This window comes from Hesperophylax consimilis, chromosome 20 (assembly GCF_061612785.1).
Source record: "Hesperophylax consimilis isolate HC1 chromosome 20, BYU_Hcon_1.0, whole genome shotgun sequence".
In the NCBI taxonomy this organism is placed as follows: Eukaryota; Metazoa; Arthropoda; class Insecta; order Trichoptera; family Limnephilidae; genus Hesperophylax; species Hesperophylax consimilis.
This window is the reverse complement of record NC_142855.1, coordinates 22,899,345-22,915,265: the sequence shown is the minus strand read 5'-3', so window position 1 is coordinate 22,915,265 and position 15,921 is coordinate 22,899,345. Positions and strand designations below refer to the sequence as shown.

Below are 15,921 nucleotides of genomic sequence, written 5' to 3'. Positions count from 1 at the left end.
AGAAAAATGCACAAAAAATAAAAGCCACATAGTGATGGTGTCTTCAGATATTTAGTTTCGCGAAGTTATTACTTCGAAGAATATGATATTTCGATTTTTTTTAAACCGGCGATTGACACATGCTTATAAAAATTTCTATTATGGTCAGATAAACAGAAAAAGAGAACAATGCGCTTCCGATTTGCATAAGATAGACGCTATGAAACAGACACTCGCCAAACAATTCACTACGTCAAGGTTTGCCTTTTTTAAATTTAAAATGTAAAAAGTCTAGTGAAAATAACTTTTATTATATGTTTGTCTAAGTAAGCGTGTTTTTTAGTTTCCTTATAAAGTGGTATATAAATTTAACAAGAAAAAAAATCGGTCGGTAAGTGATTTTAAATTTTAACAATGTTTGCGATGTGTATTGTTATATCTGCCTTACTTTGCAAATTTAAGTATTGGGAACTCTTTGTAAAAAGTAAAAGGTTCTACTTATAATTGTGTTTATTTACATTACAAATAATAGGTTATGGATTTAGCTGCACTGTTCATTACCCGAGGTTTGGTATTTCTCTGGTTCGAGAAGCTTATTCCATGTCAATCTCATCTCACAAGTAATTGTTAAACTCTAGCGAGATCTGTTGGACTCTGGAGTAAACTTTATGACAAGCGCCATCTATCGCTTAAATATTCAAATTTATTACCATACATCACAGAATGTGAATGAGGTAAGGAGTATGAGCCAAGACAGATTTATGTGGCGCTCCATCCGTTCTGTCTACCCCTGTGGGGAAATTGCGTAATGGCTAATTAGTTATGTTTGCGTTAAAAAAAATAACTACATTTGTTCGCTTGTGATTTAAAATTTTAAAGAATCTTTAATCTGCTTTTGAAAACATAATTTCATTTTGGAATACTTTTAAAAACAGCGGATCTCTTTGAAATTCAATAAAAAGCGGGAATATTTGGTGATGTAATTTTTCTTCGTGGAGATCCGACGAAATTAATTCGAAATGATTGTTTCATTCACGCCATCATTATTCGTTTGAATTATGACATTTCTATGGTATCGCGTTTGACAGATAGCGCTTACATCTGTCAGATTTTTGTAGATTTACGTCTCTTCAAGTCTCTAGTATGTTGGTGATCGAAACTTTTGTAATATATACAGTATAAATCTGTATCTATTACCTCTCGTACACGACTTACGAAGTACATCAAACTTCCCACCAATAGCTTACACGGGTAAAATATTACTTTTAAATACATTATAAAATAATATTTCATATCTGTCATACTAGAAGTGCCGATGTCTGATTTTGTTATCAGAGTTCGATGCCAGAAAGTTCTCTAAAACGTCCCTCACTTTAATGCTAATAATGTCAGCCTAGATTAACGAAATTGTGTTCTATCTATTGTTTATGTCAAAGTTTCGGCATATTTTGCACCGCATTACAATCGATCATCTTTCCTGAAAAATTCACAGCAAATATTTACCTTACCGCCGCACTTTTGGTAGGCATAGGTTATGGAAATTACACTTTAAATATTTAGTAAATATTCGGCATCGCTGGCCACGCTTAATACGAAAATTTTTCAAATTAAATATTTTGATTCACTTGAATTAACCTAACCTTAACCTTTGTATGTTATAAAAACTAACCCAACCTAAGCTAAACTTTACTAATCTAACCTAACCTAACAAAACCTCTACTAACCAAACCTATACTAACCTAACCTAGCCTGAACTAATCCATAGTAATCTAACCTTTTTATAAAATATTTTTTTATGCCTAAATACCTTTATTTAATTAAATTTTAGTTCCGCCAAAATAGTACCTACCTAATTTGCATAGAGTAAATAGTAATAACATCTCTTCTAGCCACTCGTATAGTTTCAGGAATACCAACATAAATATTTTGGCTGTCATCCCATATAATCCCATACAACAAAATCGAATGTTCATTTTACGTAATTAAAAGCCAAAATTAAAAATTTCCCAAATGGAGATAGTTTCATTTAATAGTAATGAAGGTAAATCAAAAGGTTTTATTTTTAAAAATTTCGTATTAAGCGATCCAGAATAATTAACAAATTTGTAAACCTTGACAAATATTGAAGCATTTGTGGTAAATTTTTTTAATTCAAAATGAATTGGCTGTATTTTCTCTTTTTAACACTATTTAAATAACATTTAGTCACCATGGTTATTCAATCTATACATGGATAATTGTATGCAAGAATTGAATGAGGTGGGATTGGGTGCGATTTTGAGTAATCTGAAAGTATGTTGCCTGTTGTATGCTGATGATGCGGTGCTGATTGCTAACAGGATGGAAGATCTACAGTCTCTCGTGTCTAGAATGAACAAAGTATGCATGAAGAATGAGTTAATGATGAATGTAAGTAAGTCTAAAGTCATGGTGTTTGAAAGAGAGAGTACGAAAGCAGTGCGCAATATAGTTGTGAATGAGGAATACTTGGAGCAGGTGGATGAGTTTGTGTATTTAGGAAGTATGTTCTAGAGAGATGGGAAGGCTGACAGAGATATTGAAACAAGGGTAAATGCAGGTAATTCCGTTAATGGAGGATGAACGCAGTTGGCGCTAACAAAAAATTGTCCAAAGAAGCGAAGATAGCAGTCCACAATTGAGTCCTGATACCTACCCTGATTTATGGAAGTGAGGCATGGAACTGGCAGAGAAAGGATGACAGTAGACTGAATGCTGTAGAAATGAGTGAGAAATGTGGAAATCTGCAAATAGTGCACGGCTGATGTAAGCGTAATGAGTGAGATCAAGAAAGGGACGCTTAGATGGTTTGGGCGTGTAGAGCGAATGAGCGAAGAAAGGAGAATATATGACGAAAATGCGAATGGTAGCAGAAGTCGGGGACGCCCGTGAAAGTCATGTATGAATGTGAATGAGGCAAGGAGCGTGTGCCAAGACCGAGTTGTTTGGCGGTCCGTCCTCTCTGTCTACTCCTGTGGAGTAACGGCGTGATGGTTAGTTAGTTAAATCACATTTCTCATTATAATCCAAAATCATAAAAGCATAAATAAAAATATCGTGTCAGGCTGGAATATATATCTGCCGAAAAGACTCTACGGTTGTTTCTTGTCTTTTAAGAATATCTCCCAAAATTGCTCATTTCTTTCTTCGTTCATATTCTATACTAACCAATTCTAATTTTACGAAACCTTTCAGGCATATATTATCGTGTCAATTCACGATGTCAGAAGGAGAAAATATCATACCAGACAGTGACCCAAATGATGGTGACCTGCAAGTTGACCTACATGGTCACGGTGACCTACACGGAGATTTGAGAGACGACCTGGACCGTGACTTGCGTCGCGATCTCCGCCGTGACCTGCAGAGGGACCTACACCGTGATATGACTGCATCATACAGCGAGATATCTTCGTGCGACCCAGAACCCGATCTAGAAGCAGCCGTAGCGTTAGCAACGCCCTCTAGACCAGACTCTCTTACTTGCGGTGAGTCAACTAATGCTTCATTTTGCTGTTAAGAGCGAACGTGATTGTGTGCAAAAGAGGAGCGATGCGTCTGATTGATAATCTATTGTTAAGACGATGCCATACGTAGTAATGCAAAATCATGTGTTTTTGGTTTGAAAATTTGGTCGCCTAGAAATGTTTCAGATGTTTTAATTAAATACTGCGAGTAGAATACATCTTGGCCTTTGAAATAATCGAGAATTTTTTATACAAGTCTTTTTATAAGCTCAGAAAAAAATAATGTATAAGGCCTATGAAAAGTGCTTTAAAGTTCAAAATCTCCTATTTACGAACCCATTTTCGGTTATGATTTTATTGTATAATGTGGAAAATTAAGTTATTTATAAAATGATCGAAAAAAAATTAAATATTTATGCCTGAAAATCCACAAAATAAAATAAAAGGCACTTTTTGGCCGTGTTTTTTTCTTGCATAAATCAAAACAGGTGGATGGTGTAAAGCGGGAATTTAAACCTTATCGCCATCTACGTAAGGGTTATTATTGATAGCGGCTCAATTTAAAATATTACACGACGTAGTGCATCGCCTTAACCTTTTCTTATCTATGGTGTGTATTTACTACACATTGCTTCTAATAACTTTAATAACTCTATAAATATAATAAATTCTGGGTTCAGATTTTAGGTATTCCTCCGTTATACATTTATGCGCTGAATTAAAAAATAATATTTTACATAGCTTTCAAATTAAATTAAAAATTAGAGATTTTTGTTAAAAATCGGGAACAAATACACCAATACAATCAACCGTGTGACACTGTTACGCGAAGAGTGTGCGAGGAAATGACACGCTATTGATGTCCCGCTTTACTTCGCTATGCTAGAACATGAGAAATCCACACGTCCGCAGTTGTATTTTGATTTAGACCATCAATACCTACAACCGCACAGCTGTGTGTGTGCCAGCCGCCAGTCATCGGTCGGGGACCGTCGTTAGATGTGGACTCCTCGCACGTTTGTTTAGCATCTGCCGATGGTTTTTTCATGTTTTCAGCAATTAAATTACAATTATTATCACTTTTGATATAAAATATAATAAACATAAGCGATTAGCTATGAATATTTATATTTTCCCGATATTAAATCGCTTATTTTGAGATGTGTATTGACTACAGAGCACCGGAACGCGTGGATTTTTTTAGCACAGTAAGGGAAAGGTTAACAAACAAGGTAACGGTTACTTTTTTTATCAGGAGATATTTTATTATTATTATTGTATTGCAGACGCCAAGCCGCTGGACCTTGACGGCCGCGTCTCACACGACGGAGACATGACGCACTTTGTGGCCGACGATCTGGAGTACAAGATAAAGATATCCAGTCCCGTAACAAAGGAGTCTCCTCTCTCCATGCCCCGTTCCGCTACGCCCGCTAGTCTGTATCGACAGCTGTTGACGCCGCAAATAGGCCAGGTTGACGTCACCGGTGAGTTACAAGATCAATGTGCAACTGCGTTTTGTTGACACAGCGATATACACGGTGTAACAGCACGTACCCGAAGGATTTAAACCAGCGATTCTGTGGCATATTTGACGTTAAAAATCTAATTTTGCTGTCTGATGATATTTTTTTCCAATTAAAAACCAAAACAAAAATTCCATCATACATTGACACTGGGCAGTTGTATACAGCGGATCACGTGATACACACTCCGTCTCGTTCCAGCAGCATGGTAACATACGAGACAGAGCGCGTATCACATGATCCGTCACGATGGTAGCAGTGTGATCAGTGTCAACGTGTGACAAATATTATTATATCATCTAAAAAATATATATTTTTTTAATTGAAATAATATACAATCTCCAAATATGCTCAGGAATTTCTGGTTAAAAAGCTTGCGTATGTGCTGTTACCCTCTGTACATAAACCGAAAAACGCTTTATTCATTGAACACCCTAACAGATCAATGCGCAATGATTATTGCTGACTACCGTATGTTTATCTGTTGCAGTGTTGAACGACCTGGAGTACGAAGCGCGCCGCATCGCAAGCTCGGTGGACAGCCTGACGGAGCAGCTGGCCGGCGTCCTGCACTGCGTGTCTTCGCTCACTGCTGCCGGTGTGCACGTGTACGGTGCGGCCGTGGCTCGAACCTGCGACGCTCTGGACCGCAATATACGCGCCATGTACACGGTGCTGGCGCGCGGCGAGGAAGTCAGTCGGGCCATGGCGCCGGCACAAGCTCACGCGGCGCGCCTTCAAGAGATCAGGAGACTGCTTCACATCATGGAGAGCACACTCTGAACTGATATTTTAACTATATTATTAAATATTACTTATTTAAAAAGAGACTAAATAATTTATATTGACATAGTTTGCTCTGGTATTCAAGAAATCTTCACCACCATCACAAATGTAAGTCTTCGTGGGCGTTTATGCATCCAAGCCTAGGAAACACTTCCTTGTAGCGATGGATCACAATTTATTTTATCAAGAGCGGGAGCCACGGTACAACTATTCAAAGAGTTGACTTGAAGAATTGAACGATAGCTCAATTAAATGGGACCCGTGAGCTCAGAGCATATGAGCAATGAGAATACTGCGTCCGCCCGATACGGCTCCTAGCTTTTAGTGTACGAATGTTTGCATGACTCTTAGTTCCGGCATGCCGCCTCCGTTACACGTAGTTCCCGTGAGCACTTAGGCTATAGGCCCATAGTGCTATCTCCCATTTTACCTCAATCCTTTAACAGTAATCCGGTACCTTTAATGAAGTTCACCAGGGTTGTCATTGGATATGTGGCTATGTCTTCTGGTTCTACAATGTGTCTTCTCAGGTATCTGAGCCTTGTTACCAACAGGGCGGGACATTGGTACCAAAGGTGAATTGGAGTCTCTTCATCCTCTTCACATTTCCTGCATCTGTTGGTGTTTTCCACCCCCAACAACTGCTTGTGTCTCCTGAGATGGCAGTGTCCCGTTAGTAGTCCTACCAGTTCCCTCAGTGAGTTTCTGTCCATATCGAGTAGTTGTCTGGTTCGTCTTGGGTTCCCCGTTCCGGGTGCCCTTTCCCATTCCTCCCAGTGCTGCTATGTAGTAACGTCTCTGATATGTAACTCAACAATTAATACTTGGATAATTTTAATGGAGTTCTTTTTATAAAATATCTCCTGATAAAAAAAGAGTAACCGTTCAATTGAGGCATGGTACATTTTACCGGGAGTCGTACGAATTGTGTCGCTCTTTCATGAACGACTCATCTCTACTTCCTTGCAAATAGAGTATTGGAAGCATGGAACAAACTTCTACAACATGTCATCCATTCTACTAACATAGAGTATTGGAAGCATGGAACAAACTTCTACAACACGTCATAGATTCTACTAATATAAATCTATTTAAAGCTCGATTGCAATCTTATTTGGAGAGAAGAGAGGATTAACTTATTTTAAATTTAAAACAACTCAATTACTGTGAAATTATGTGGAAATGAGCACATCAGCAGAATGCTGCCTGTTCATCAAATAATATTATATAATTTGCATTTTATTATCTACGGCTTTAATAAAAATGTATTTTCGTGTCACCCCCTAAGGGTTAATGAGTCAAATGCATGTATTTTTAATTGGTTATAGATTTTTATAGAAAATACGGAAATTTAATGCTACAAATAATTTTTTTTTTCAATTCATCTATTTGTCTTTGTGAATGAATGCGAATCTTGGAAGTGGAAATTAACCCACTTTCCGACATCCAATAGGGCTGAAACTCAGCAGATAGACTCGTTATCGATGACAGTGCATTCTATCAACTTTTGGTGGCAATCACGCAAACACACGCGGAAATATACGCATTTCTCTGAAATTAAATGACATTACAGTTAATATACAAAATAAATGTCGGCCCTACCCAGTCACGATTTGACACAGTTGTTAGCGCGTTTGACTCCAGTTCCTGGGGAGAAAGGTTCAATCCTCAGACAAATCAAATTTTTTTATTTAAATCTAGCTAGGTCAAAAAAAAACATTGTTTTTTTACATGTCGAGTTTTTTCGCATCGACATATTGCCCGCCTTAGATAGTTCACAATAAAATTATAATCTAAATAAAAGCATAAAAAGTGTTTAATTTGGGGAAATATGGGGTGCAAATTGCATTCTTACGGACTTCCCGCATCCCTGTGTACGTGGATTGCTGACTTTTTAAGGGATAGGTCGATTCAGGCGGTTGCTGACGGTTTCACCTCTTCCTCGCACTCCATAAATGCTGGCGTCCCACAGGGATCGGTTCTGTCTCCAACTTTGTTTTTGTTGCACATCAATGACCTTTTGACATGTGCACCGATTCATTGTTACGCGGATGACAGTACAGTTCATGATAGCTTTTTGTTTGACAAGCCCCCAAAGGGCACACAAACTCCAACGGCTCGGAGGGCTTTGAAGCAGAGAATGGACGGTTATCTCGAGAGTATTTCCTCCTGGGGTAAAAATAATCTCGTCGAATTTAATGTTTCAAAGACCCAATCCTGTCTGATTACGTCTAAAAGGGATCCAAATGATAATCTAGTCTCCTTCAACGGAAGCAATCTTCCGAACAGGCCTTCCATTGATATGCTTGGTGTAACTATAAGTGACCAGCTCAGGTACGGGGGCTCCATCGAAGCTAGAGTAAAGTTGGCCTCTCAGAAGCTGGGCGTACTGTACAGGGCCCGCAGATACTTTAATAGTACTCAACTGCTCACCCTGTACAAATCGCAAGTGCGCCCTACTGTCGAATTTGGCAGCCATCTCTGGTCTGGAGCCCCAAAATACCTGAAAAAAACCCTTGACTCTGTGCAGAAACGGGCGGTCCGTTTGATAGATTCCCCAATCTTAACAAACGGACTGCAATCTTTAGAGCACAGGCGTCAGGTAGGTATGCTGTCCTTATTCTATCGGTATTACAATAGAAGATGCTCTGAGGAACTAGCGTCATTGATCCCTTCGGCACCGGTGCGTAGTCGGGATACACGCCAAACGCGCGCCCAACATTTGTACACAGTTGACACTTGTCACATGAGAACGGGTCGCTTCTACGATTCGTTCTTAAGTTCAACAGCTCGGCTGTGGAACGAACTGCCGGCCTCTGTGTTTCCTCCCTCCTACAACATGGGACTCTTCAAGACCCATGTTCACTCCTTCCTCTCCACAAAAAGACCCTCCACACAGCATCCCCAAAGATGACATAGGCCCTGAGGGAAATTATTTTCTTCAGGGCCTCCTGTGTGGAGTAAATATAAAAAAAAAAAAAAAAAAAAACAGTCATTATCCTTCTCAAGTACGCACAGATGTCACAGACAAAAGACTCATTATTTGGTTTTATAAAAGCCAATTAAAAAAGCATGCAAGAGGCCCATTTTATATAGGTATTATATATGTAATTAAGTTTGTATGTAATGTTTCTTTTATAAATAAATATTACATGTTGTAAATTGGTGTTTTATTTTGGAATTTGTGATGCTTGGCTTCGGTTTCACTCATGGGATTTTGGACCTTTACACCGTACCATTTCGTTGGCCTAGAGGCGGCCACGTGACAATCTATTTTGGCACCAGCGAGGTTTGCGCATTTATTGAATAAAATACGTCACATCATCGACTTGACTACAGAAACAAGCGGTCTGTTTGATATATTCTACTATCTTCAGAAACGGATTCCAATGTTTAGAGTGGGAACGCTTTCTTTGTTCTAAGGGGCACCCTTGTGAGGTATTACACCAAATGAAAATGAAGCAGGATAAGCAACGAGAATTTCTTTCTGTAGCTGGCCCTACAGAACTGCCCCTTAAGTTCTTTGTTAGCACTTATTCCGATCAGTTCTTCTTGTCACATGACATCCGATTCTTCAACGTTCCATTTCCACAGTCAAAATGTCCTCAAACTTAGTTTTGAAGTCTGTGTAAAGTACATTTAAATGTTGAACATCATTATTACCTTGGACGTTTTTCAAAAACAAGTTGGGGAACTAGGAAAATTCGTGGCTTCCAATGTGCAATGTTTTGCTTGAATATATTAATTCTGACGAGAAAAGGAACGTAGACTCTATTTATATACCTCTATTAAAAACTTTACGAAATATAAAAATGCAAATATCAAATAAGTAATTTCTCAGTCTATTATATTTGTGTTAGGTCTATTGTGTCATTTACGAAACTCCTAAATGTTCACTTGGAGGTAAATGGGGCTCCACTCGTATGTACCCCCAAATTTTTTTCTCGCTGACAGACCCCCAGCAAGCCGATATGGACCCCTGGGGGTCCATATAGACCACTTTGGGAACCTCTGGTCTAGATATTCATTGGTTCCCCGATGTCCTCCTGTTAAAAATATTAAAGAATACAGTAAAAAAATATAGCAGGATTAATAAAATTAAACATTTTTTCCAAAATGTAATTTTTTATTTTAAAAATGAACGACCTAAATTTTAATTTTTTTTTTTTAATATCACAGAACGCATACAAAATTAATATCTATATTATTTTTATGACATCAATATTTTAATTATCTACTGAAAAGAAAATCCATAGAAGTATGATATAAATAGGAGGTTCAACTCCTAGACAAGCGCCCAATAAAATTGATCGAATCTTATTAATTTCAACAGAGTAAGATCAAGTTGACCTTACTTTGGGCACATAGTAGCGCCCGTAACACACTTCTATTAATTTATATCTTCAGTGGAATATTAATATAATATAAACATGAATTCTACTATTACTATGCCTATTCGAGTACAACCTGCATTGTTTTTTTAATCCCAACTGTGAGACTATGGCATCCCCAATTGGGGTACGTTGTGAGGCTGAAGGTAGTACGGAGGGGAAAAGATGGGGAAGAGGAAGGTGGAGTACCTGGCTATTCAGATCTGATCACCAAAACACGATCGAATCCATTTTAAGCAGCTCTTCAATTCTGAACGGTGGTCTCATATCGTAGCGATACGTTAATAGTGACTGCCGACCCGTGCAAATCCCAAGTGCACCCCACTGTTGAATTTGATAGCCAACTCTGGAGCCCCAAAATACTTGAAAAAAAACCATTGACTGTACAGAAACGGTCGGTTCATTTGATAGATTCCCCAAACGAATTTCAATCACAGGCATTTCAATGGAAGACGCTCCAAGGAACTAGCTTCATTGATCCTTTCAGCAACTGGTGCAGTCGGGAAACACGCCAAACGCGTGACCAACATTTGTCACATGAGAACGAGTAATTTCTACGAATTAGCTCGGCTGTGCAACAATTTGCCGACCTCAGAGTTTCGTCCCCCCTTCAAGTGAGCATGTTCACTCCTTCCTCTCCTCTAAAACCTAACACCGGACATGATGTTAAAAAAATATAAAACATATGTGCGACCTCTCCTGGAATATGCTTTCCAAATATGGAGTCCTTACTTCGCAAAGGATATAAATCTGTTAGAGAGAGTACAGAGACAAAATACCAAGAGCTCTGAAAGATCTTAGATACGAAGATAGACTCAAGGAACTAAGATTACCAACCTTACAAGAAAGAAGAGAAAGGGGTGACTTGATCGAGACTTTTATCTGGACATTACAGTTGCCCTAGCATCCAACAAATCTTCAAATTACCAAAACGCCTTTTGAATCTAATCCTAGAAAACACTTCCTTGCAAATAGAGTAGTGGATGCTTGGAACAAACTCCCACAACATGTCATCGATGCAACAAATATAAATCAATTCAAAGCTCTATTGGATTCACATTTGGAGAGAAGAAAGGACTTAGTTCAAACTTAAAACAACTCAATTACTGGCAAACTTGTTGTGAAATCAGATATGAGTACATCAGCAGAATGCTGCCTGCTCATTACATAATAATAATAATAATAATAAAAGACCCTCAAACAGCATCTCCAAAGATGGAAGAGTGAAGTTATTATAATTTAAGGAAGATTGGGAACTGTGTTAATACTCTGAATACCGTCCTTATTTAAGGCCGACATTTAAAATCTAAACATCTGACTCTAAATGTTTTGTGACCCAATCTGAATAGCGATAATTGCGAATTCTCTTTCACGACATTCCTTACATGGGGTTGCCATCGATCCACTGACTCCGTACAATTATTTTTTAATAAGACTCTTGTCAAGACATACATATGCATAAAATAAAATTACTACATGGTGAAATTATTGAATTTGTTGTCCCAATGTTACTATACCAGAATTATACCCACCACAGATAGTTGCACATGATGTTTCATAGCAAAAATTGACACAAGAGCTACGTAGATTGACACAGCGATGCGGCCGCACATTGCTAGATGACTACACCACGATAATGCCCATTTTCGTCTCGACAGTCATGGAAAACACATGTGTTTTTGCGCAAAATGTCGATACTTTTACATGGACGTGGCCCTATAACGTGCTTTTAGCTTCGCTCGACTGGTGCATCTGCCACCATATCCACGCAGCCGTGCGTAACGTGTGCGTGGCCCACTGGCAGCTCACAGTGAACGAAGCTAACGTAGCCGTGCGCAACTATCTGTGGCGAGCTTTACACACGGACAGAGTTTTACTTAAGGCGATGCACTACGTCGTGTAATATTTTAAATTGAGCCGCTATCAATAACAACCCTTACGTAGATGGCGATAAGGTTTAAATTCCCGCTTAACACCATCCGCCTGTTTTGATTTATGCAAAAAAAAAAACATGGCCAAAAAGTGCCTTTTATTTTATTTTGTGGATGTTCAGGCATAAATATTTAATTTTTTTCCGATCATTTTATAAATAACTTAATTTGCCACATTATACAATAATATCATAACCGAAAATGGGTTCGTAAGTAGGAGATTTTGAACTTTAAAGCAGTTTTCATAGGCCTATACATTATTTTTTTCTGGGCTTATAAAAAGACTTATTTAAAAACACTCGATTATTTCAAAGGCCAAGATGTATTCTACTCGCAGTATTTAATTAAAGCATCTGAAACATTTCTAGGCGACCAAATTTTCAAACCAATAACACAAGATTTTACATTACTACGTATGGCATCACCTTAAATTACACACTTAAAAAACCTAACCCCACTTTTGATTTTTTCAAACACTCTCAATTTTTTAAAAAGCAGAACATGTGACTTGTGTAATTCCAGTAAGTGTGATAGTTTATCTAGGTGTAATTCTCTCCATGTTCATGCGTAATTCGGTCCATGAGTGATACTGACAGCGGTATGTGAAATTTACACCTGTAACATAATTTTGTCCTCGTACACGGAAATAATGCTAAATTTGGGAAATTGGATATTTTTAAAAGGAACATCTTAACAAATATAATTTAATTTGTTCAAAACTATTACATTTATAAAAATTATGAACAATTTTGGTTTATGACTATGCGTAAAATATATAATCGAAAATAACGCAAAAATTCGCAGATTTATTTTCAATTATATTTTGCGTTTGTTTAACAGTCACGAATGTACAGTCTGACAAATAAATGTAGAACTTTTAAATTTCAACACGAAAATGGTTCAAAAGTAAAAGATTGTAAATTTTTAATAAACAGTGTTTTCCAGATGCATATTTTCCACATTATGTAATATAATGTATTCATTCAAATCAGTATAATGGTACTGAACTCAGGACCTTAGACTTGGTGGGGTACTGCTCTACCACCGAGCTAATCCGGCCCTATCCCCTTCGATCATATTTAACTGTATCGTACTTCGACTAAGAACTGCAAAAATTATCTTCATTTTCTTAACGCATATTTTTATTGGCTGCTATCTTTATGTATGATTGCAAGATTCTTCCCGAAACTAAACGCAATCTAGATAGTGATAGATTCAATGTACCTGCGCATTCAACACGCTCTTGTGTCCTGTTCAGGGTGGATCAATGCAAAACGAACTCTAAGCAGAATTATTGCCTGAACAGACTATGCAATAATTACAAAAGCGTATTATCCAAGGTTGATATTTTCAGTTCCGAACTTGCCAAATACAAGAGGTCCATAAAATAATATTTCTCTGATGGTTTGTGAATAATGTTTATGTCTCTATTGTTTATATCTCTATTATGATTTGATTTATATCTACAACCTCTCTCCATGGCTGTAAATGTATTGTTTTGTAAATTTTTCTTTTTATATAATCTTTTGTTTTGTATACTTTTTTTAATACATATTCCTTTCTAACAAATTTAATTTACTTATTCCTTATTATGCCGTCTCAGTAGAGGTAAAGTCACCAGGAGGAAATCCATAATTGGTTATATTTTGGCTGTATAATACTTATGTACAAATTGATTAAATGTAAACTGTCGATTTCCTGAAAATTAATAAATAAATAAATATATCCATTTTTATTTTAATGTGCGACATCTGTTGACTTTTCTGCAAGTCTAGGATGAATATTTTTACTTTTGAAAGAATCTTTCGATCATACACAAAGATAGCAGCCAATAAAAACATGCATTAACCACTCAGAACATTAGAACGTCAAAAGACGTAAATATGATAATAGCGGTCAAGACATTAGAACGTCTTTTCACAAAACGCGCGAGATTTTACAAAAATCGATTTATTTCCATCACTAGTATACGGATTGCCATGATTTAAAAAACAGAGTATCGATAATGAATAACGCTACGCGTCTGTATTCAAGAATATCTATGGAACGTAGAGTTGCATTATCTAAGCCGATTGAATCTGTCATCTTGTTCGTTCATAATTTATTGCGTTTCTAAATAATTTATTAAAAATATTTTAGTTTGAACGGTTAATATTTTGAGGTGACTAATAGTTTCTAATTATATTTCTTCAATATATAAAGTGTTATTTCTTTATGATACTCAGAAAAAAGTACATTTTTCAAAGCTTTGAAATAATTGTAAGCGATTTTTACATTTTTTGACGTTTTCATAAAATGTATATTTAGAAACGCAAATATTTACGTATTACAACACAATGCGATAGTTGATTTCATAATCTTTCCAAAACATTTTTTAGAATGAGGCTACGTTTCCCAAAACGTGAGTTATGAAGCTTTTAGCAAAACTCGTAAATAACACAAAAATTATCACGTTTTGACAGTTCTCAAAGGAACACATAGTAGATAGTCTTTGTCTGAGAGGTTAAGACAATGAAGATAATGTTGTTAGTTTTAAGTCAAAGTATGATACAGTTAGACATGACCGAAGAAAATTGGGTCGGATTAGCTCAGTGGTAGAGTAGCACCCCGGCAAGGCGAAGGTCCTGGGTTTCAAATTTTTGTCTGGAATCGCTAATATTGCCTTCAATAATTAATTTAATAATCAAATGTTATTTTTTTACATTTTGTAAGCAAGATAAATGCACGGAAATGTGTTTTTTTTTTTGTATTGAAAATGTATCAACCCTTTCAGACTGGGTTTATATTTGAAAAAGCATTTAGTTTTAAGAATTTTTTTCTTCACTAAATTAAGAATAAATAAAGATTGAAGGTTATAGATTTTCCAATTACTGGTACAACTGACTTAGCGCGCAATATTTTTATAGGATTTTTGCTAAAAGTTCAGGAGGTAGTAGCCATTTTTATATTTTGAAATGTGACTTTGTCTCTAATCGCGACCAATATTTTTTCAGATGCAAATTTTGAAGTTGTATCATATTGAAAAAATTAAAAAATAAACACCAAAAAATTTCAAATAACTGTACCAATTATTATCAGTACAAACTATTGGCATTTGTTTTAACACTAAGAAAAAAAATTGTTATTTTAGGTGACTGGATAAAATGACAATTGAACACACCTACAAAAAGTTATATAAAGTCATGAAAAGTGATGAAACAAAAACTAGGTTAAATAATTAACTATTTAACCTAGTTATCGTTTCATCACTTTTTGTAGGTTACATAGTTAACTATTTAACTAGTTGTCGTATCATCAATTTTAATGACTATATCACTTTTTGTAGGTTACATAGTTAACTATTTAATCTAGTTTTCGTTTCATCACTTTTAATGACTCAATATCACTTTTTGTAGGTTACATAGTTAACTATTTAACCTAGTTGTTGTTTCATCACTTTTAATGATTCTATTTCACTTTTTGTAGGTTACATAGTTAACTATTTAACCCAGTTATCGTTTCATCAATTTTTATGACTCTATATCACTTTTTTGTAGGTTACATAGTTAACTATTTTACCTAGTTACTGTTTCATCACTTTTAATGACTTTATATCACTTTTTGTATGTGCGTTGAATTGTCATTTTAATGAGATATCATGTAACTGTCATTTTTCCCGCCAACTTTTAAACTGTCAAATTCAAGTAACATAACCTCACTTCTGAATGCGAAATTTGTTCCAAAATCAGTGTTGCCACACAAATGATAAAAATAATAAAAGTTCCACTTTATAAAATTTCTACATATACAGTCAAACCATACCACACTTGTTTTAAAAATAATA

General features: G+C 36.3%; 1 protein-coding gene across 1 annotated transcript; it reads left to right on the top strand.

Annotated features, from left to right (window-relative positions):
* Positions 1-1,096: 1,096 nt before the first annotated feature.
* BORCS6 (BLOC-1 related complex subunit 6) lies at positions 1,097-7,536 on the top strand. Its single transcript, XM_089644247.1, has 4 exons — positions 1,097-1,230; positions 3,193-3,485; positions 4,751-4,951; positions 5,481-7,536. The coding sequence occupies exons 2-4, from the start codon at positions 3,218-3,220 to the stop codon at positions 5,771-5,773; spliced, it is 762 nt and encodes a 253-aa protein (XP_089500373.1). The 5' UTR covers positions 1,097-1,230; positions 3,193-3,217; the 3' UTR covers positions 5,774-7,536.
* Positions 7,537-15,921: the final 8,385 nt, after the last annotated feature.

Coding starts and splice junctions, on each gene's coding strand:
- BORCS6 (XM_089644247.1), top strand. CDS start 3,218: ATGTCAGAAGGAGAAAATATCATACCAGACAGTGACCCAAATGATGGT. Junction 3,486..4,750: donor ACCAGACTCTCTTACTTGCG/GTGAGTCAACTA, acceptor ATTGTATTGCAG/ACGCCAAGCCGCTGGACCTT. Junction 4,952..5,480: donor AGGCCAGGTTGACGTCACCG/GTGAGTTACAAG, acceptor TATCTGTTGCAG/TGTTGAACGACCTGGAGTAC.